The following is a 24,256-nucleotide window of genomic DNA, read 5'->3' as shown; positions in this document are numbered from 1 at the left end:
CCCCCCAGCCAACACACACACACCCCCCTGCCAACACACACACACACACCCCCGCCAACACACACCCCCCCCCCTGCCAACACACACACACACACACCCCCCCTGCCAACACACACACACACACCCCCCCGCCAACACACACACCCCCCCCCTGCCAACACACACACACACACACACACACCCCCCCTGCCAACACACACACACACCCCCCCCCTGCCAACACACACACACACCCCCCCCCTGCCAACACACACACCCACACACCCACACACACACACACACACACCTGGAATAGGATAATGCGCGGAACCCAGTGGAAGGGGCTAGACCTCTTCCAGGGCGCCACAGTATGTTTTCGTGTATGTGTAAATGAGCCCAAACAAAAATTAAATAACTAAGTTGTTAAGTAGGAAGCTCTGAAAAGCTACTGTCAAGAAGTGAGGCTGTTTATAGAGCATGATAAAGGACCACCTGATCCAACATTTGGTAAGTTATGACAGGGAATGGTTATTGTGAAACTAAAAAAGCTGCCGCAATTAGGCGTTACATATCACTATGAAGCTCTGAAAGCTACTGAATAATACTGGTTATAGATCATGGAATAGGACCAGCTGATCCTATTTTTGGCAAGTTACAACAATTAACGGTTATCATGAGGGTTACAGCATTAGAGTCGAACAGTGAAACTTTATGAACAGCATGACATTTAACTGTATGTCATCATGAAATCAGTCTACATTTAGAGGTAATCATCTGTCAAACAGACTTTAGTAGCATAACGTTTCGTCATGTAGTAGTAGTGTGCTTTATATTGACTATCTAGTGATAACCTAATGATAGTGTAGCACCATGATTGCAGCCTACATGCGTGAAGACTGTTTGATGGTTAAGATGAGAAAACTGTGGTCATAGACGGCTAGAAATGCTAGTATATACATTGTGTGTGTTGTGAGATATATCTTAGAGAAAAAACTAAAATATCTAGATGTGTAGGAAGGGAATCAAATGGAGACTGTTTGTGATAAACATAGGATGTTAAAGCCCATAAGAAACTGACTTTGTAGTAGGAAATGCAATAGAGGTATTAGGTAAGGTATTAATACATAACAACATCCCTGTGTTAGAAGAAGTGTCCATCTTAGCCTCTTGGATGTTGTCAAGGAAAGGTGGTCAAGTCACGTTTATCATGGAACAGATGTGTGGGGTGCCTTTATAGATCAAACTGAATCTGGCAGGGCCTGAGAAAGAAAACAGAATGTTAATGCTCTGAAGCCTGGGTCTGAGAGAGAGGAAGCCTTCCCTTGTTTGGACAGTGGGTTTGGCATAGTCTTGGGAGATGGTGATTCATTGGACTTCCCAGGTAATGGATCTGTTTTTGCATATGAATTTCAAAATTAGCTCATCATGTTGATACCGGAGAAGTTTGCAGATGATCGGTCTGGGTGGCCCAGATGGAGTTTCCTGGTTGTTTCCTCTGGTCAGAATGCGATGTGCTCTCTCAAGCTTCATCGGTTATCAAAGGAGATCTTATTGTGGCAAGGGATCCATTTCTTCAGAAAGATGATGCAAGAACCATGCTGTCTTTCACAATTCTCAGGAAAGCCGAAGTTTTATGTTGCTTCTCATATTTGTCTTTCAGTTCAGGGATTGAGCTTTGGACCAATGTTGAGGTTTTTTGGAGAGAGCGAAGGTCTTTGTTTTACAGATAGAGATTTGTCATCAAGGTTGCTAATGCACTGTTTAGCTGCGGACAGTTTGTCAGTTATTTGATTCATGTCCGATCTCATGCCCGCCATATCCTGTGGCATGATGTCCATGCTGACTTTTGTAGTTTGGGCAAGATATAAGACGTCAAAGTTTTTTTAGGATGCAGTCTGTAGGCTAGTCGCCCCTTCCTGGCATGGTTATCCCCACTTTTTGCCTGATGTCAGTGTGCTCAGACTCTTTTCACAGGGATCCTGCTAACTAGGGCTCCAGTGACTGTGCGCTCTCCACCAAATTTAGTTGCTTTGGTACTTCTTACACCCCACAGTTGGCATACTGGTGTACCCCTGTAAGTCCCTAGTATATGGTACTTAGGTTTCCAGGGCTTTGGTATACCAGGGGTCCACGCTTCTGCAGATCCTCACTGGATTCTGCCCTCACGCGGCTTGACCAGCTCACCCAGGGGAAGGCAGAAAAAAGGATTTCCTGTGGGAGAGGGGATGCAACCTCCTCTCCCATGGAAATAGATGTTACTGGGCTGGGGAGGGGTAGCCTCCCCACGCCAGCAGACTGCTTTGAAGTGCTTGTTTGGTGCCTTTATTGCATAATCCGGTTTACACCAGTTCAGGACCCTGCGAAACTGCACAAAGGAAAGCGGAGTAACCACTCTTCTGTCCATCACCACCCCAGGGGTGGTACGCAGATCTCTTCCAGGTGCCTCTTGATTCTGCCATCTTTGAAACAAGGTGTGCAGAGGCCCCTAGGAGCATGTGACTGGTCAGGTTAAGTAGCTGATGTAGGTAGCTGGCGTGGTGTGTGGTGGACACCCATGGTGTTATCACCCAATACCGGGTCCAGGTATCCCCTACTAGTGAAGTGTAGGCAGTGTCTAGGAAGCCAGGGCTCTCTAGAGGTTGCTGTGGATGAGCAACAAGACTTGCCTAGGAGACATGCAAAACTTATGCAATACCACCATAGTCACACAGCACTATCGCACATGAAAGAACCACAAATTGTTACAAAAATAAAGGTACTTTATTAGGTTAAAACAAATACTAGAATACTAATAGGCAGTCCCCCCAACTGGAGGTAAGTAAACACACTATTATATACACATTAGCAATCAGTAAAGTGCATAAAAAGCAATAAGCATTAGCAAACGTAATAGAAAATAATGAGGGCCCTAGGGGATGGCCAAACCATATACTAAGAAAGTGGTATGCAAGGTACAGTCCCCCACCCAAGGATGTGGAGTCGTTAAAGGGGAGCCGGAAGAACTAGGAACCCCAAGAGGTTAGTACCAGAGTGCCAACCATGAGAGCAGAGGTAAGAGCCTGGTTTTCCCCAAAACCAACAGGAGAAATTAGGAAAAGGATTGTGCAAGACCCAAACAAGACTAGAAGAACCCAAAGGTGGATTCTGGCAGAAGAATGTAGGAATCTGGTCTGGTGTTTGGTGAGTACCTATGGTATTATCACCCTTTACCAGTTCCAGGTATCCCCTATTATTGAGATGAAGTCAGTGTCTAGGAAGTCAGGCTCTCTAGAGGTAGCTTGTGGTTGTGGCCAAGGCTTATCTAGGAGACATTCAAAGCTCATGCAGTACCACTGTAGTCACACAGCACTCACACACGAAAGAACCACAGTGTTCGAAAAAGAAAGGTACTTTATTTTAGTGATACAAATACTTAAATACTATATAGGCAATACTCTATTATCAGGTGAGTAAACACACTAATATATACACCTTAGTTGTCTGGAATGAGCATAGAAAGTGATAGAAAACAGTGCAATAACAATAGACAGTAGTGACCCTAGGGGGAGCCCAAACCATATACTAAAAAAATGGAAAGTGAATGGTGGACCTCCACCCAGGTAAGTGGAATATGCAGAGGGGAGCTGGAGGAACCAGGAGCCCCAAAAGGTAAGTACCAAAAAGGCCCCCCAGCGACCAGGAGAGAATCAAATCAAATCATTAACATTTATAAAGCGCGCTACTCACCCGTGCGGGTCTCAAGGCGCTAGGGGGAAGGGGGAGTCAGTGCTGCTCGAAAAGCCAGGTTTTGAGGAGTCTCCGGAATGCAGAGTGGTCCTGGGTGGTCCTGAGGCTGGTGGGGAGGTTGTTCCAGGTCTTGGCTGCCAGGAAGGAGAAGGACCTCCCACCTGCCGTGGAGCGGCGGATGCGAGGGACGGCAGCGAGTACGAGGCCAGAGGAACGGAGGAGACGGGTGGGGGTGTAGAAGCTGAGGCGACGGTTGAGGTATTCCGGTCCCTTGTTGTGGAGGGCTTTGTGTGCGTGGGTGAGAAGTCGGAAGGTGATCCTTTTGCTGACTGGGAGCCAATGCAGGTGTCTCAGGCGTGTGGAGATGTGGCTGTTGAGGGGTAAGTCGAGGATGAGGCGGGCCGAGGTGTTTTGAATACGTTGCAGGGGTTTTTGGAGTTTAGCGGTGGTCCCAGAAGAGGAGAGAAGAGGTAAGAACCTGTTTTTTTTCCCCAAACCCACAGAAAAACTTTGGAAAAGGACTGTGCAAGATCCAAGTAAGACTTAAAGAAGCAGACGATGGATCCAGACAGAAGAGGACCTGCAAATGAAAGGTACCAAGTCCAGTTCGCGTTGGAGTGTCCGGTTGGGGCAGGAGCCACTACCCACCCTTCTGGAGGTGCAGGACCAGGTCGACAGTAAAGACCAGGGGTCGGCCATGCAGCACAGGAGCAGAAGAAGAGTTCCAGAAGTGATGCAGTTGATGTCCCATGTCGGAAGAAGGATTGATGTCCGTCAGTGGTATGAAAAAAACGCCAAAAAGCCTTGGCAAAGGCAAGAGTTGCAGAGCTGCCCGGGGACCAGGTAGGTCCGAGGGGATTTAACTCAGAGGAGAGTCCCAGCCCCCAACCCCCCCCCCCCCCAGCAGCCATGAGAACAAGAAGTCATGGATGAAGCCCCCACAGGCAACTCACCGGCAGCAGGCACAGGAGTTGCAGTGAGGCCCACTCAGCACACCTGGAAAGGAGTCCCACGTCGCTGGAGCAGCAGGCAGGAGACCACATGTTGCAGGGAAGAGTGCTGGAGGCCGGGGCTACACAGAGCCTCAAGATCCCTTGGAAGAAGAGCCAACAAGCCTTGGTAGTTGCAAGAGTCGCAGTGCACAGGGGTGCTGTCCCTCAAGGAGAGGCAAAGACTCAACACCTCCAAAGTTGGACAGCTGGTAGAAGGGACCAAAGGGACCACTCAAGGGCACCACCTGTGTTGCAGGATCCACGCAGAGTTGCCGGAAAGAGGACCCACGCAGCCGGTTGCAGTTGGTCCCTGCGGATGCAGGGGAGTGACTGTCACTCCAAGGGAGATTCCTTCTTGCTTCTTGGTGCAGACTGATGACTAGCCGCCCTCAGAGGTTGCACAGCTGGGGAAATGTTGCAGTTGCTGGAAGGAGCAAGAGAAACAATGTTGCAGAGCTAAGTCATCGCTGGAGCTGCAGATTGTAGGTTCCTGTGAAGTCCAGCTGTGGTTAGAGTGGCCAGAAGTCGAAGTAAACGTTGCAGAGGAGTCCTGCTGAAATCTTGCATGTCAAATCTAAGGACCCGCCCAAGAAGGAGACACTATAGAGCCCTAAAAGGGGGATTGTCAACTAGCAGGGTGACCACCTATCAGTAGGGGGTTGTGATGTCACCGGCCTGACCAGGTCACTCAGATGCTCCCAGAGTCCTCTGCCCACCGTGGATTCAAGATGGCAGAATCAAGTGGCCACCTAGAGGAGTTCTGGGCACTACCCCTGGGGTGGTGATGGACAGGGGAGTGCTCACTCCCCTTTCCATTATCCAGTTTCGTGGCAGAGCAGGGACTGGGGGGCCCCTGAACCGGTGTGGACTGGTTAATGCACGGATGACACCACATGTGCCCTTCAAAGCAAACCAGTGGCTTGGGGAGGCTACCTCTCCCAAGCCAGTCACACATGTTTCCAGAGGGAGAGGGTCTTACCTCCCTCTCCCAAAGGAAATCCTTTGTTCTGCCTTCCTGGGCTTGATCAAATCAAGCAGCAGGAGGGCAGAAACCTGTGTGAGGGGTGGCAGCAGCCAGGCTGCCAGGTAAAACCTGTAAGACTGGTGCCAGCAATGCAGGGGGTCCTCTAAGGAAACCCCAGAGTTCACGGAATCATACTTCCAATACTTGCAACAGTATTGGGGTATGATTCCGACATGTTTGATACCAAACATGCTCTGATTCGGAGTTACCATTATGTAGCTGGACATAGGTTGTGACCTATGTCCACTACATGCATAAAATGGCGTACCCACATTGTCAAAGTCCAGGAAAATGGATCTGGAGTTTGTCGGGGCACCTCTACGAGTGCAGGGGTGCCCTCGCACACAGGTACCTGCACCATGCCCTGTGGGCTGAGAGGGCTTACTATAGGGAAACTTGCAGTGACCTGGTGTAGTGACCTGTAGTGAAAACGGGTGCATGCACCCGTTTTACGCAGGCTGCAATGGCAGGCCTGCAGAACCCTTTGCATGGGCTCCCTATGGTTGGCAGAATAACAGCTGCAGCCCATAGGGATCTCCTGGATCCCTAATGCCCTGGGTACCTAGGTATTATACTCCAGCGACTTACATGGGAGGAACGGTATGCCAATTGTGGGGAGAAAAAGTTATCAGTAACCAAATTTAGAGGAGAGAGCACAGTCACTGGCATCCTGGTTAGCAGTCCTGGTTAGAGGTTCTGGTTCTTTTTTTTCCTGATGCGAGGTTCTTCAGCAAGAGAGAGCTGGGCTGAATGTAGGGTCCTGTGGGGTACGTGGAAGTTGAGTCGCCAGTTAAGGTAGGCTGGTGCAGTGTTGTGGAGGGCTTTGTGTGCGTGGGTGAGGATCTTGAAGGTAATTCTTTTCTCTATTGGAAGCCAATGAACTGTGTGCAGGTGTTGAGAGATGTGGCAGTGTCTGGGCAGGCCGAGGATCTGCCTGGAGGTGGCGTTCTGGATGTTCTGTAGTTTGCGGGTGAGTTTCTTGTTGATCCCGGCGTAGAGCGCGTTGCCATTGTCCAGTCTGCTGGTGATGAGGGCATGTGTGACGTTCTTTCTGTGTTCGAGGGGGATCCATTAGAAGGTCTTGCGTAAGAGGCAGAGGGTGCGAAAGCAGGTGGATGTGACTGAGCTGATTTGGCAGTCCATATTGAGTCTGGAGCCCAGGATGATCCTGAGGTTTCAGGCTTGGTTCAAGGGGGTGGGTGGGCTTCCAAGGGTGGGTGGGCACCAGGAGTCATTCCACGTGTCGGGTTGGGGGCCCATGATGAGTACTTCGGTCTTGTTCGCGTTGAGTTGAAGGCAGCTGATTTTCATCCAGTTGGTGGCTGCTTCCATGACTTTGCGGAAGTTGTGCCTGGCTGTTTTGGGTTTGTTGGATAGGGAGAGGATGAGTTAGGTGTCGTCGGCGTAGGAGACTAACTTCTGACGATGACGGCCAGCGGGCCATTTAGACATTGAATAGAGTAGGGCTGAGGGAGGATCACTGGGGAACTGGGTAGGTGTGGGGTCAGAGAGGAGGGGGGCGAGTCTCATCTTAGGCCACTAAGGTTACGCCGACTTCCCAGCAGAAGTAGTCATAGAAAGGGTGTGGTCACCTTAAAGGTGGGCAGGCCATTGGCTGCCACCTGGCACTCTTTATAATGCCCCCAAATTGAGTACTTAGGTGATGCCCCTAAACCCTGAAACTCAGATCCTGATGACCTAAGACAATGAGGACAAAGATGAGTTGCTCCCGCAGAAGAGGAAAAGAAGCAGCATCTGACCATGCCAGACAGCCTGCTGACCTCTAAGGGCTTGTCCTGCTTTCCATTAAGACTCAAGACTCCCATGAGCAGCGGATCTGCCCTGCAGCGAAAATGTCAAGGAAAAAAATCTTCAGCTGCCTGAACCCCAAAGACCTGACACCTGAAGTGACCACTGCACCCTAGGTGCCAATGCGGTTCCCCAGCTGCCTGGAGACCGAGCCAAGTGTGGTCTAACCCATCTTGCACTCCGCGATGACGCCTGCAGCCTCAACATACTGGACCTCCTGACTGCGAGTGCTCCCGTACAAGAAAACACAACCCCTAAAGACACCCCTGCATCTGTCGCCCATGGACACAGTGAAAGAGGACCAAAGATGCACCCACGTCCCTGAGGACCCCAAATCTCCTACTTTCTCTGCTTGTTGTGCCTGACTGGCTTCCTAACCAGAGCCTGCAGCCTGTTTGTCACAAGATACAACTCCCATTGAGCACCCAACACCTTATTGCATGTCTGCACCCGGCTGCCCCAGTGCTGTCCCATGTGACTTGTTGGTGTGGTGCTGATCAGTGCCCAGTTCCTTACCTTTGCTCCCTGAGCTTAACCTCATAAGTTGTTGTAGGAAAATGGCTCACTGTTGCAGTTACCCCCCACTTTTTGCCTGATATTGATGCTGCCTTGACAGATTGTGCTGGGACCCTGCTAACCAGGCCCCAGACCCGTGTTCTTGCACTAAAAATGTACCATTGCTTCCACAGTTGGCACACCTCTGGCACCCAGATAAATCCCTTGTAAAAGGTACCAGTGGTATCAAGGTCCCTGTGACCAGGGAAGGTCCCCAAGGGCTGCAGCATGGGTTGTGCCACCCTAAGGGACCCCTCCCCTAACACATGCACACTGCCAGTTCAGATTGTATGTGTGGGTGAGGAGAAAAAGGCAAAGTCGACATGGAATCCCCCTGAGGGTTCCATGCCCACAACCCACTGCCTGTGTCATAGGTAGGTTACCCCTCTAGCAGGCCTTACAGCCCTAAGGCAGGGTGCACTATACCACAGGTGAGAGCATAGCTGCATGAGCACTATGCCCCTACAGTGTCTAAGTCCACTCTTAGTGCAGGGTAGCCATATTAAATATATGATCTGGGAGTTTGTCAAAATGAACTCCACAGTTCCATAATGGCTACATTGGGTACTGGGAACCTGGTGCCCTGTATGTGCTCTCATTGCCCCAGATAGCCTCGGACCACAGATTGAGTCTTAAACCTCAGGCCCTGAGGGCTATCTCCACTCCAAAGTCCTGTGATGCCCGGTGGCAAAACAGGTAAATCCTCAGGGAAACCAGCAAGACTACTACTCTTTTCTGAAGCCCTCCAACTTTCAAAGCCTGCATCCCCCGCCGCAGGACCGCACCCGCCAGTACAGTCCCACACCATGACCGACCCAGTGTAGGTGGTAACCATGGAACGAATACATCAGGAGATCACAGCGGTGAGCCGTAGAATTGAAGGTATGGACACTACTATAACCTCATTGACAATGGAGACAAATTCTATGCGCTTAGATATAGCAGGCTTCCAGTCTCGAGTAACAGGACTGGCGCATCGAATGACGACCTTGGAGGACCATATTCACACAGTCCTAGACAAGGACCAGGACCTCTTGTTCCTCCATAGTAAGCTAAAGACTTAAAAGACAGGAGCCGCAGGGACAACGTCCGCTTTTTTGATTTCCGGAACACGCAGAAGGTACAGACACATCAGCCTTCCTTAGAGCCGTCCTCCCCAAACTGACCGACATAACCTTCGACCCGCCATTGGAATTTCAGAGAGCACACCGATTGGGTCCAAAGAGACAAGATGGAACCTCCAGGCCCCGTCCGATCATCGCTTGTCTCTTGAGACATGGACAGGCCCGTCAACTACTCCTAGCGGCCCGAGCGCATGGACACTTCCGTGCGGAAGGATATGAGATTCATATAATGGCTGACTTCTCCAAGGAGACTGTCGGAAAGAGTTTCTAGCTCTCAGACCCTGGATGCGACCACTGGAAGTGAAATATGGCCTGTTTGAACCAGCAAGACTGTGGATCACCAAGAACGGCGTATCCAAGGACTTCTTTGATCCAGAGGATCTGCGACTTTTCCTGGACAGCCTACAGCCCCAATCCATGGAAACAAGAACCATCCCAGTCCGGCCTCTGAGACCACCTAGTGCCAGCCGAAGTACTTCACCTCCACCAAACATCCAGGGAGGAACAGACCGATGCAAATCAGACCACTGTCTTAGAGGCAGAGACCTAGAGAGACTTGTAAACACACATGACGACAGGGGGCAGGTACTACAAGCAGTGGCTCTCCACACACAGCTATCAGACAGAGACAAATCTTGTTCTCCCCTGAAGCCCATCTCGACTTCCACCTGAAATTGCAGCTGCAATGCGAGAGGCTGGAGGACCATGAGACAGATGAGTATCTGACCACATGTTGATGATACGATGTTATGTTTCTGGTACCTTTTATCACATTCTAAGTGTGTAACAATCAGATTTAGATTGAGCCTTACCTGTCGGCTATGTATGCATTGGCACATGTACCGTATTCTACTGTTAGCTGTTCCTTGTAGTGCAGTTGCTCCATTTTAGTGACCTCCAGATCTACTCTAACTACCACTCCTCCCCCCCCCCCACCAATCCCCCCACCCCCCAACCTTTTTGAGAGGGACCACCATCCAGATGACCTCTTAAGTCCATGCTGCAGCTATGGCACTGATGCATAGCAACCCATACATGGTATTGTTACACATGTGACGAGCAGGCTCCTAGACATGACGTACGGACCACAGACTCTCTAAAGACCAAAACAGAGAGTGCTAAAAAGAACAATGTTACAGCGATGCAGCCCTGTTGACATGCCGTCTGCTCACCCTACTGGCGACATTAGGAAGACCAAACCCTCTCTAGTCCTATCACAGTCATTACAACCACACGATCCAGGGGTATCACTGTCACTCACGACCATGTAGTATGCCCATGTTAACAGGACTGCCATCACCCTTCTTTTCCTCTCTGACCTCCCACCCCACGCTTCTAAAATCCCTGCCCTGGAAGTAATTGTTTAACACAGCGGTTCGCCCCCTCCAGGCAGTTCACCCCTCTCTGGTCCTCCAAGGCTATGCTCAATCCCGAAAGACTATTCTTTTGCGATTTTCCGTGGTGGCGGGCTGTTGATGTCCCATCCCTGGTCGAGGTCCACTTAGCTGTGTGTGTGTAGGCCCCTTAGGTTTGGACCTGCAGTCCACAGATCCGGTCCCTTGGAGCTTTGCTCCTTTGCTTCCTTCATTAGCCCAGTTTTCTCCTTCCTTTCAGTCTTACCTCGGTCTCTCTCCCTTCCTCCCCCCCCACCCCCCCCCCCTCCCTCTATCCCACCCGGATTCTTCCCCCCTCCTCTACCTTTACCCTCCCCCATATACCTCCACACACCAAGGGACTGTCCCGGTCACTCCCCCTTCCCCTAATCCACCTCGTTACTAACTACATTGCTCTGCAGGGCGCCTCCCTCTTCCTCTCTACCTGCATAATTCATCTTGATCCCATTACCATGGCTGGCCCTGTCTCTAATGCGGCCCACCCACTATAGATAGTCTCCTGGAATGTTAATGGCCTGATGCATTTTGTAAAATGGAAAAAAATATTGTCCTACCTTCAATCCAAACAGGCTGACATAGCTCTTATTCAAGAGACGCATCTTGCCAGCGTAGAATCCAGTAAACTGCGCAGAGACTAGGTGGGAAAGGTACTCTTCAGGTGTTGCCCTAGGCAACAGGAGTCGGGGGTGGCGCCCCACAGAAATGCGGGGTTGTGATACTGCTACGTAAGACGCTGCCCATAATTGTCAAGAAATCATGGGTGGACCCAGAAGGGAGATATGTGTTTGCCAAAATAAAGCTGGGAGACTCCTCGATCTGTATGGGTTCCATATACGCACCAACCGGTCCTAAAAGATTGTTTTTCTTACAACTCATCCGCCTTCTGGCCGAAATAGGAGCAACTTGCTATATTATAGGTGGAGACTGGAACCTGGCACTAGACGTGGTATTGGACAGGACAGGTCCTCTCGATGTTAATAATCATGACAGAGCTCTCCTAATTGATGTGATGGCAGATACTGGACTAGTGGACTGCTGGGGGCTTACACACCCAACCGACAAGGAATATACTTTTCTGTCGCCTGTACACGGAACTCAATCCCGACTGGACTATGTTTTTAGTGTTGCCCAACATAATGACCCAAATACAAGACACTTGCATACTGGAATGTGGTCTCTCTCGGGCCACTCTCCACTTCAGCTATTAATCAAATTAGGTCTGACGCATCTAGGACACAAACCCTGGTGCTTTACTGTTCAACGCTACAGATCTCCCCAGGGCAAAGTGTGCCTGCAAACCCATATGTCCACTCACACATGTGAAAATATCGGCACTGTCGCCTACAAGAGGGTTCTATGGGCTGCAGCAAAAGCGACCCTAAGAGGATAAATGATGTGAGATGCGGCACTAGACAAACAGGGAAGCTTGTCAACGTGCCTCTCCCTGGAACGCGCCTGCATTGCACATAACGAGCTCTACACGTCCCAAGCCAATATGCTCTAACGCCTGCAGGGTCAGCACTATGAGCAAGGGGAGAAGGCTGGACGATTGTTAGCGGCACAGCCCTGTCAAAGAGAGGCTGCCCTAACCATCCTGGCCATCACATCCACAAATGGGGAGATAATCACATGCCCGCAGGACATTAATGAATTAGTGACTTTCTATCAACGTTTATACACCCTGGAATCTGTCTGACTCCGCCCAAATAGAGGCCTTCCTAAATAATACTAATCTGCCCTGCCTCTTGGCTGACTGCGACACCCTCCTTGATGGAGAGTTAAGTAGGACAGAAATACAGCAAGCCATCTCCAATCTCCCCTACCATAAAGCGCCAGGTAAAGATGATTTCCCTGTGGAATTTTACAAGTGGGCCGGCGAACAGACAATTAACGCTGTCCATGAGGCACTCAGTGAGGAATGTCGAGATGGCTCAACCCATATCTCTCCTGAATGGGGATATGAAGATACTTGCTAGCGTTTTGGCGGGCCACCTGCGTAAAGTTATCCTGTCCTTGATCCACCACACTCTGGTGGGGTTCATGCTGGAACGCCCCTCTGGAAACCACTTGGGTTCTCTTGGGAATCCAGGAACATATTGGAAAAGGCTCTTGCCCTGTCCCTAGACGCTGACAAAGCGTTTGACCGCATTGAATGGGCTAATCTGTTCGCCTCTTTGTCAAAATTCAGACTGGGAGATTCATTAATTGCCAAAGTTCGCCTGCTCTATGACCACCCCATGTCACAGGTCAACTGCAGGGGCTTTCTAACAGATCCCTTCCCAATTCGAAGTGGGACTGTAAGGAAATACCTCCTTGGCATGGTTACCCCCTGACATTTTGCCTTTTGTTGATGCCAGTTATGATTGAAATTGTGCTGGGAACCTGCTAACCAGGCCCCAGCACCAGTGTTCCTTCCATAAACTGTGCCTTTGTTCCCACAATTGGCACAGCCCTAGCACTCAAGATAAGTCCTTTGTAAATGGTACCCCTGGTACCAAGGGCCTGATGCCAGGGAAGGTCTCTATGGGCTGCAGCATGCCTTATGCCACCCTGGGGACGCCTCACTCAGCACATGCACACTGCCTCACAACTTGTGTGTGCTGGTGGGGAGAAAGAGACTAAGTCAACATGGCACTCCCCTCAGAGTGCCATGCCAACCTCACACTGCCTGTGGCATAGGTAAGTCACCCCTCTAGCAGGCCTTACAGCCCTAAGGCAGGGGGCACTATACCACAGGTGAGGGCATATGTGCATGAGCACTATACCCCTACAGTGTCTAAGCAAAACCTTAGACATTGTAAGTGCAGGGTAGCCATAAGAGTATATGGTCTGGGAGTTTGTCAAACACGAACTCCACAGTTCCATAATGGCTGTACTGAAGTCTGGGAAGTTTGGTATCAAACTTCTCAGCACAATAAATGCACACTGATGCCAGTGTGGACTTTATTGTAAAATGCACCCAGAGGGCATCTTAGAGATGCCCCCTGAATACCAGTCCAACTCCTAGTGCTAGGCTGACCAGTTTCTGCCAGCCTGCCACAACCAGACGAGTTGCAGGCCACATGGGGAGAGTGCCTTTGTCACTCTGTGGCCAGGAACAAAGTCTGTACTGGGTGGAGGTGTTTCTCACTCCCCCCGCAGGAAATGTAACACCTGGGGGTGAGCCTCAAAGGCTCATACCTTTTGTTAAAGTACCCCAGGGCATCCCAGCTAGTGGAGATGCCCGCCCCTCCGGCCACTGCCCCCACTTTTGGCAGCAAGGCTGGAGGAGATAATGAGAAAAACAAGGAGGAGTTACCCACCAGTCAGGACAGCCCCTAAGGTGTCCTGAGCTGAGGTGGCCCCTGCCTTTAGAAATCCTCCATCTTGAGATTGGAAGATTCCCCCAATAGGATCAGGGATGTGCCCCCCTCCCCTCAGGGAGGAGGCACACATGTAGCCATTGGCTACTGCCCTCCTGACCTAAACAGACCCCTAAATTCAGTATTTAGGTGCACCCCAGAACACCAGATTCCTGAAACAAGGAGGACTGACCTGAAAGCTCTGCAGAGATGACGGAGACAACTGCTTTGGCCCCAGCCTTTTTGGCCTGTCTCCTGACTCAAAACTGCACAGCGACGCATCCGACAAGGACCAATGACCTCTGAAGCCTCAGAGGACTGCCCTGAAACCCGAAGGACCAAGAAACTCCTGAGAACAGCGGCACTGTTCAGCCACAGCAATATCTTTGCAACAAAGAATCAACTTTTTAAGAACTCACTCTTCCTGCCAGAAGGGTGAGACTTAACCCTCTACACCGACGCCCCCGGCTTGAGCTCCAGAGAACCAACACTACAGGGAGGACTCCCAGGCGACTGCGGCCTTGTGAGTAACCCGAGATGACCCCCCTGGATCCCCACAGCGAGGCATGCAGAGAGAATCCAGAGGCTCCCCCGGACCGCGACTGCCTGTAACAAGGAACCAGACGCATGGACCAAGACCTGCACCCGCAGACCCCAGGACCAGAAGGAACTGAACTTCAGTGCAGGAGTGACCATCAGGCGACCCTCTGCTTAGCCCAGTCGGTGGCTGGCCCAAGAAGCCCCAATGTGCCCTGCCTGCATCGCAAGAGTGACCCCAGGGTCTCTCCATTGATTTCTACCTAAAACCTGACACCTCCTTAAGCCCCCCCCCCGTGCCCTGCCTGCACAGCTAGAGTGACCCCCAGGTCCCTCCATTGATTTCTATACAAAACCCGATGCCTGCTCTGCACACTGCACCCGGCCACCCCTGTGCCGCTTAGGGTGTGTATTGTGTGCCTACTTGTGTTCCCCCCAGTGCTCTACAAAAGCCCCATGGTCTGCCCTCCGAAGACGCAGGTACTTACCTGTTGGCAGACTGGCACCGGAGCACCCCTGTTCTTCATAGGCGCCTATGTGTTTTGGGCCCGTCTTTGACCTCTGCACCTGACCGGCCCTGTGTTGCTGGTGTGATAACTTTGGGGTTGCCTTGAACCCCCCAACGGTGGGCTGCCTATGCCCAGGAACTTGAACTTGTAAGTGTCTTACTTACCTGACAAACTAACCATTACTTACCTCCCCCAGGAACTGTTGATTTTTGCACTCTGTCCACTTTTAAAATAGCTTATTGCCATTTTAACTAAAACTGTGTATGTTACTCCTCTAATTCAATGTTCCTAACTTACCTAAGTGGAGTACCTTGCATTTTATGTATTTACTTCAAATCTTGAACTTGTGGTTCTAAAAATAAATTGACAAGCAATTTTTCTATATAAAAACTATTGGCCTGGAGTTAAGTCTTTGAGTGTGTGTTCCTCATTTATTGCCTGTGTGTGTACAACAAATGCTTAACACTACCCTCTGACAAGCCTACTGCTCGACCACACTACCACAAAATAAAGCATTAGAATGATCTAATTTTGCCACTATCTTACCTCTCTGGGAAACACTTGGACTCTGTGAACACGGTCTCTCACTTTGAGATAGTATATGCAGAGACAACTTCCTACAGGGGGGACGCAGCAGGGTTGTCCTCTCTCGCCGCTTTTGTTTTTGCTAGCAATGGAGCCCCTCCCGGCTACTATCCGCCAATCTCAACAGATTACAGGAATACCCCTGACAGGTGGGACCTCCACAGTATACCTATACGCTGATGACATACTACTCACCCTGACTGACCTGATGAGATCCCTGCGCTTTACTGGGGATCATATATGGATTTGCCATTCTATCTGGCTATCGGGTGAACTGGGACAAGAGCGAAGCACTGCCCCTTTCACTCATGACGACGAGAGCCGCAATACATGGATATCAGTTCCGCTGGCCGCGACCCGTCTCAAATATCTGGGTGTAGTTGTCACCTGGGATTTAGAATGTATGGTGACAGATAATCTGGACCACATCGTAGCTCGCATGAAAGTGGACTTTGCAAAGTGGTTACAACTGGTCCTCTCCATGTGGAGTAGTGTCCAGGTGGTGAGAATGGTCACGCTTCTGCGTTTTACCTATGTTCTAGGTATTCTCCCACTTCAGGTGCCCCTCTCAACCCTCAGGCAGATAGATGCTGCAGGACTTTCGTGTGGGATTCTACACGCCCATGACTGACACCGGCAAAGATAATTACACGTCGCTCCTATGGGGGCCTAGAACTTCCCTCGGTGGAACATTGCTCCCTTGCTCTCCATTTATTCCAACTGGCATACATGTTACCCGGACAACCACAATGGTTAACCACAGAGAAACTGCTGCTCTCCCGTCCTGGCAGTCTTAGTGGCCTGTATTGTAATGGCCCCTCACAGTCCAGCCCAGCCAACACAATACTAACAGCGGTGCGTGCAGCATGGTGCAGGGCACACCAGTTACTAGAAATACATCCCTTTCTACATGCCCAGGCCCCCATTTTGGGAAATAACCTGTGGATAGGGGGAACTGCCCTCAATTGGCCACAGTGGAGCCAAGCTGGTATTGATTGCATAGCCTAGGTTATACAAGAGGGGACACCCAAGTCATTTGGTAACCTACGAGAGGAGTACTCTCCACCCAAGGCAAGAATGGCATTACCTGCAACTCAAATACTGTCTCCGACAATATATGGTTCCGCCCCCTGGGAGCTCAAGACCTCACCTGTGGTTACCTATCTAAATACATGGGGTCGCCATAAAGGCTTAATGGCAGGCCTAGACGAAGTAATTATGCGTCACCTCTATTCGCAACCCCTCCTTGAAACACTGCACTCAAAGTGGCAGACCTGACTGTAGACAGACTATACCGCGAAGGACTGGTCAGACATCCTAGGCGCCCTAGACAGAGGTACTCGGGAAGCCCGACTGTAAGGTAATCCATGACTAGTACTGGACTCCTCTGAAACTGCACAGAGCAGGACTCCTGCCACATGCGAATTGCTGGCAATGCCCAGAGACCCGATGTGACTTACTACATATCAAATGTGAATGTCCATCGACCCAACCCCTATGGGAAACAGTGAGCTCCTCCCTAAAAGATTCCATACCACTCTAGTCACTGCTTACCCTCTCTCATATTCTTACATGGCATGGGGCCTCTCTCCACCTTGTTGCGACCGCAACAGAGATTGCTGCATACGGCGCTAGCAACAGCAAAGATCTGCATCCTCTCGGCACTGGATGTCAACGGTTTTCCCTGCCCCAGAAGAGTGGATTGAGGCAATGATTCGAATAGCCACCCATGACCTACAAGATCAGGTAGCCCTGTTTAACCAGGTGTGGGTCTCATTCCTCACAGGAGTATCATGACTCGCTTATCATTGACCACCTTTACTCCTCACCCTTCCCAGTTATTGCCGCCTCAGGTGGGACGTCAATATTCCTCCTTGTAGGAGGTTGGCTATGTATATACTATCTCAAAATGAGAGATAGTGTTCACAGAATCCAAGGGTTCCCCTTAGAGGTTGATAGTGGCAATAAAAGATAATACTAATGCTCTACTTTGTGGTAGTGTGGTCGAGCAATAGGTTTATCAGAGGGTAGTATTAAGCATGTGTTGTACACACACAGGCAATAAATGAGAACACACACTCAGACTTAACTCCAGGCCAATAGGTTTTTATATAGAAAAATATTATTTTCTTAATTTATTTTAGAATCACAAGATTCAGAATTCAAGTAAGTACATAAATTGTAAGGTACTTGGCATAGGTAAATATGGAACTTTGAATTAAAACAAATATACACAGGTTTGGCAAAAATGGCAAATAGCTATTTTAAAAGTGGACACAGTGCAAAAATCAACAGTTCCTGGGGGAGGTAAGTATTGGTTAGTTTTTCAGGTAAGTAAAGCACTTACAAGTTCAGTCTCTGTGGCATTGGCAGCCCACCGTTGGGTGTTCAAGTTAACCCCAAACACCTAGCACCAGCAACACAGAGCCGGTTAGGTGCAGAAGTCAAAGTAGGGCCCAATTAGCTTAGGCACCTATGGAGACGAGGGGTGTTCCGGTCTGCAAGCAGCTAAGTACCTGCATCCTCGGGGAGCAGACCAGGGGGGGTTTGTAGAGCACTGGGTGGGTAGGAGGGGGTGGGGGTCCCAAACAGGCACGCAAAATACAGCCTCAGGGGCGGCCGGGTGCAGTATGCAAAGTAGGTGTCATGTTTTAGGTAGAAATCAATGGAGAGACCCTGGGGTCACTCTTGCGATGCAGGCAGGGCACATTGGGGCTTCTTGGGCCAGCCTCCAACTGGGCAAGAATGAGGGCCGCCTGCACCAGTAGTTGGTTTCTCTCAGGCCTGGTGGCTGCGGGTGCAGTGCTTCTTCCAGGAGTCTTGTTCCTTTGTTACCAAGCAGTCGCAGTCAGGGGGAGCCTCTGGATCCTTTCTGCAGGCGTCGCTGTGGGTATGCAGGAAGGTCGGCTCAGGGTGTCCAAGTCGTGGGAGTCGCCTGGGGGTCCTCTCTGCAGTTAGTTCTTCTGAACACGAGTCGGGGTGTCTAGTGCAGAGTGTTGGGGACTCTCACTTCCAGAGTGAGGCTGGAGTCCCTTTTAAGATGGTTTGCTGAGCCACTGTCCACAGGAGTTACTTGGTCCTTTGGGTGCAGGTCAGTCCTCTGAGACCTCCAAGGTCGCTCGTCCCTCTGGATGCATCACTGTGCAGGTTCTTTGAACCTGGAGACAGGCTGGTAGGGCTGGGGACAAGTCAGTTGTTGTCTTTTGTCTCTGCGGGGCTTTCAGGTCAGCAGTCCTTCTTGTTGCAGGTAGTCAGGAATCTGATTTCCTGGGCTCAAGGTCGTCCCTAAATACTAAATTTAGGGGTGTCTTTAGGTCTGGGAGGCAGTAGCCAATGACTACTGTCCTTGAGAGTGGCTACACCCTCTTTGTGCCTCCCCCCTGTGGGGGCACATCCCTAATCCTATTGGGGGGAATCCTCCAAGGCAAGATGGAGGATTTCCTAAGGCAGGGGTCACCTCAGCTCAGCTCAGGATACCTTAGGGGCTGTCTTAGCTGGAGGGTGACTCCTCTTTGTTTTTCTCATTATCTCCTCCAGACTTGCTGCCAAAAGTGGGGGCTGTCTCGGGCGGACATCTCCACTAGCTGGAGTGCCCTGGGGCTCTGTAACACCATGCTTGAGTCTTTGAGGCTCACCGCCAGGGTGGGTAGTGGCTCCTGCCCCAACCGGACATTCCAACACGAACTGGACTTGGTCCCCTTCATTTGCAGGTCCTCTTCTGTCAGGGTCCATCTTCCAGTCTTGCTTGGGTGTTGCACAGAACTTTTACAAAGTTTACCTGTGGGTTTGGGGAACAACCAGGTACTTACCTCTTCTCTTCTGGTCTCTGGGGGGGGGGGGGGAGTCTCTGGTACTTACCTTTTGCTCCAGCTCCCCTCTACATATTCCACTTCCTTGGGTAGGGCACTGACTCTCGCATTCCACTTACTAAGTAGATTATGTGGTCTCCCCCTAGGGTCTTCATTATTTTCTGTCACTTCACTGTTTGTGTTGCTTTTTATGCCAATTCCTGACATCTAATGTGTATATAATATTGTGTTTACTGATCTGCTAGAGGAGTATTGCCTATACAGTATTTTAGTATTTGTGTTACCATAATAAAATACCTTTATTTTTGTAACACTCTGTGGTTCTTTTGTGTGTGAGTGCTGTGGCTACAGCGGTATTGCATAAGCTTTGCATGTCTCCTAGATAAATCTTGGCTGCTCATCCAGAGCTACCTCTAGAGAGCCCTGGCTTCCTAGTCACTGCCTACACCTCACTATTAGGGGATACCTGATATATGGTGAAAACACCATAGGTGCTCACCACACACCAGGCCAGCTTCCTACAATATGTTTGTTTCTTCTCTTGACCAAGTCACTTGAGGATCATTATGACACTGCGTGCAGAAATTAGGTAATGCTCAGTGCTTCTTTGTATCTAGTTATAACTTCTTCGAGCCCACTGGAGAGGATACAACTCATTTTCAGTGTTCTGTGTTGAAAAGGCCCTGCTCGGGTGACTTGACTCACCTATTTGGTAGCAGCCAAGTACACTTCTTCGTGCAATGTAAGTTAAGTGTTAAGCGTGTGGTCCGTTTGTCTAACTTTACCAGTATGTTGATGACAGTACACTTTACTTTTGACTGCAAGATCCTTTATGCTCTTATTCACTAAAAACATCCCTTTGCAGTGCCACACAAGACATTATGGAAAAAGGTCAGATTCTGGTTTCCACCAAGCAGGCCTGGAAGTCACATTCTAGGCTAGTTTTTCCTTTTCTAAATTAGATCAGGGAAGATCTCATGTTTTTGTTCTCTGTGTGTATTCAGCCTCCCAGTGTTCTACTGGCAAAGACAGGAAATTAGTCCAGAAGACTTGAAACTGTTTTCTTGCTAAATGTATCCATACAACTTTAGTACAAGTGGTAAAATGTTCACTCATGGCATTATCTTGATATGATTGTGATTTTAGAGAATGTGTGTACTGTGAATAGACAGTGATATTGTTTTGGGTCCTTTTTCGCTTGCTTTTTAATGATGCTTAATGCTACCCTTTTCTTTTCTGTTTTAGAAATAATATCAACTTCTTACTAGGGTCTTGGTGGCCCAACCTGGAAGATCTCTATGAAGCGAATGTCCCAGTTTACAGATTTATTCAACGCCCTGGTGATTTAGTATGGATAAATGCGGGAACAGTTCATTGGGTACAAGCAATTGGCTGGTGCAATAATATTGCTTGGAATGTTGGTCCTCTAACAGGTACAATACACTATATATATTAGATAGAAATATTTTGGAAAAGTCTTTGAATTAAACAGATATATTATTAGTTGTTGCCCGGGTGATCCACAGTCCTACAACAAAAGCTTTTGACAGTTAAGTATGTTTTGTTATGTATATACTTTAAGAATCTCACTGCATATACTTTAAGAATCTCACTGCATATAAGCAAAACTGAAATTATTTGTAATGCAAAGTGTCTTTAATCACCACAAAAGACTGGTTAACCGACATTGATTTTAGGTCAAATCCTACCAGACAGTGCGGCTGTCTGTTTGCAGAGGCATATTGGGAACATACTGAAAGCTTACCTAGGAATGAGTTCCTCCCATTGCTTACTTATTTTCATATTAAACCCACCAGTCATGATGGGCCACTTCGTTTCTGTCCACTGTCGATATAAGCGGCGTCAGAGACAGCACCAGCAGCTGATGCCAGCTTTTCTTCTGGTTTCTCCCTCTTTGTCCAGCCTGATGCAGAGGAGAAAGTACCCCTGTCTGTCTGTGTAGTTATCTTCATCTTCAGACCTTCACAGAGACCTCCCAACCTCTCCTCCACTTGAGGGGTTCCCTGAGAGGTCATCTGTTACTAGTGCTATTAATAATGTTAATGTTACTGGTCATTCACTGGCCCCTGTGATTCAATCTGGCCCTCTCGTACGTCTTGGTAACCGTTCTGGTCAATCATCTATTGATTGTTTCTGCTCCATGTAAAGATATTTTGAGTTTTCCCTCTGCAGCGCTTCCCTATGTATTAGTGGGGACCGAGGTTCCTGTCCTGAAAGTTGGCCAGCAGGAGTCATGGAGTAGACTTCTGCAGAAGGTTAAATATTGGTTATTGAGGCATAAACTTTTGTCATTCAGGATTTGAATGAGATTTTGAGGCTCACTGCCAGGTGTTACAGTTCCTGCAGGGGGAGGTGAGGAGCACCTCCACCCAGTACAGGCTTTGTTCCTGGCCACAGAGTGACAAAGGCACTCTCCCCATGTGGCCAGCCACATGCCTGGTGTGTGGCAGGCTGGCAGAAACTAGTCAGCCTACACTGGAAGTCGGGTTGGTATTCAGGGGGCACCTCTAAGGTGCCCTCTGGGTGTATGTTACAATAAATTGCACACGGGCATCAGTGTGCATTTCTTGTGCTGAGAAGTTTGATACCAAACTTCCCAGTTTTCAGTGTAGCCATTATGGAACTGTGGAGTTTGTGTTCGACAAACTCCCAGTCCATATACTCTTATCGCTACCCTGCACTTACAGTGTCTAAGGTTTTGCTTAGACACTGTAGGGGGATAGTGCTCATGCACATATGCCCTCAACTGTGGTATAGACCTTCCCTGGCATCAGGGCCCTTGGTACCAGAGGTACCAGTTACAAGGGACTTACCCGAGTGCCAGGGTTGTGCCAATTGTGGAGACAAAGGTACAGTTTAGGGAAAGAACACTGGTGCTGGGGCCTGGTTAGCAGGGTCCCAGCACACTTTCAAATCATAGCTTAGCATCAGCAAAGGCAAAAAGTCAGGGGGTTACCATGCCAAGGAGGCATTTCCTTACACATCCCGAATTCAAATTTTCCATTATTATTTGAATGTATTTCAGACTTAGTGGACAGTGACAGCGGGACATTTATTTTACCTATGTTTGGCTGATGGTGTTAATGTACATGTGGTCAGTATATCTGAGACCCGCGGTAAACCTGCTCATACAACGATAAATTCTGGGACTGATTCTTGAGGCCATGAATTACTATACTTTCTTGATGTTGCAAGTATGGTTAATGTACTAGCGGTTTTGTCTCCAAATTGCAGTAAAGTTCCTACATTTAAGGGGAATGTGAGCCCGTTTGTTATCGATTGTTTTTGTTACTGACAATTTGGTTGACCATCTTAAACATGGTACAGTCGTTCCGGAGACCTTTAGTGACCATAATCAAATAGCAATTGAATTGGCTGTCTTACATAAGAACAAATTTAGGTGGGATGTGGATGCTTATAATCTCTAGCCCTCTACCGATAATCTGAGGGTGGCTTGAAGATTGTGTAATGCAGATCAGTTTTTTAATACACTTATCAGGGACAATCTGAGTTTAGTATTTTCATGTTTATCTGATGAGGACTCTGGCATCCAGTTGGTTGAGGCATTTGTTAAATTTTGCGGCAAGATGGAGGAGAGCTTACTTATGTCGGTGGAACCAACCCCTGATAATTCTAGATGGTTTAATGCTTAATGCTCTGCAGCTAATAGGGCACTTCTAACTGCATTAATGGCTGGACCAAAGGATGCTCCTACAGGCTTCGCATCAGGGTTGTTGGAAGCTACTTTGGGCCATTGTCTCTGAATTAAATATCTTGTAATATTACTAGTAGTAAGTGGGAGGAGCATTTCAGAGAAATGTACCCGGCACCACCTTCTGCTGCCTCATTCATAGGCGATTTGTCATTAGTTTCTCATTTTTCTGTTACATCGTTAGAGGTAGAGCTTGCAATCAAATTAAGTAAAAGTAGTAAGGCATCTTGCCCAAATGGGTTACCTATTGATTTGATCAGATTCTATATCCCTTTCTGGGCCCCACTTCTCATGAAAATCTTTAATAGTTTGCTGCATGCCACCTTACCAACTTCATGGTGAATGTCTATTTAAGTCCCCAAATTTAAAAAGGGGGACTGTTCGCTTGGCTAAACTACTTGGTCGGATTATATATATCGGTCATGGTGTAGGTGGATGCTGGGTCCATTTTAAATGGTTTTCGATTTGGGTTCAGACGTTAGTAGGCACCATAGAACAATACCTTAACCTGGTGTTATGCGAATATACCGTGGATAAACAATCATCCATGCATCTCACTTTTATGGACCTGACTTTGGTATTTGACTGCGTCAACAGTGCTAAATTGTGGCTCATGTTGATTGATTGGGGATGCTTGATGATGTCCTGGTACATATGTTAGCCTTCTTGCATGAGGGAATGAAGGCAAGGGTCTTCATCAGGCAATCAGGGGAGGTCTCTGGAGATATTGAAATTTACTGCAGTGTCAGGCAGGGCTGTGTGCTGGCCCCTCTGGTTTATATATACAGGTGCTACTCAAGATGTTAAAATAATTGGGGGAAAGCCCATTCTAGCTGTTTTGTAAGCAGATGACATGGTGCTCATGGCACGGACTCCAAAGGAGCTGCGCCGCCCTGTGCTGGCCTTTGTTAATTTTATGTCCTCACTTGATCTTAGGACTGATTTCACCAAGTCCCATATTATGTCCTTTGGCCCTAAAAGTGTAAAATACTGACTACATTGTCTATTGGTCCTGACTCTCTGACTAGTAAATGCACTTTCCCGTATTTAGGTGTCCTTTGGTCAGCTAGCATTGCCCATCACACAGGCGTATTTTCTAAGGCTGGTAGGGCTTTATGTAGCCTCCCTCAACCCTCTGG

General features: G+C 48.9%; 1 protein-coding gene across 2 annotated transcripts in view; it reads left to right on the top strand.

The window, feature by feature from the left end:
- The window catches only part of KDM6A (lysine demethylase 6A), a 709,557-nt gene that overhangs the window by 533,033 nt on the left and 152,268 nt on the right, over nucleotides 1-24,256 (top strand). For both annotated transcript variants that reach the window (XM_069204190.1, XM_069204189.1), the window contains one exon: nucleotides 20,630-20,817. In XM_069204190.1, coding sequence (XP_069060291.1) covers nucleotides 20,630-20,817 — 188 coding nt within the window. The remainder of the gene's footprint in view (nucleotides 1-20,629; nucleotides 20,818-24,256) is intronic.

The sequence above is a fragment of the Pleurodeles waltl genome, chromosome 8, assembly GCF_031143425.1.
Source record: "Pleurodeles waltl isolate 20211129_DDA chromosome 8, aPleWal1.hap1.20221129, whole genome shotgun sequence".
In the NCBI taxonomy this organism is placed as follows: Eukaryota; Metazoa; Chordata; class Amphibia; order Caudata; family Salamandridae; genus Pleurodeles; species Pleurodeles waltl.
This window is presented reverse-complemented; position numbering and strand designations above follow the sequence as displayed.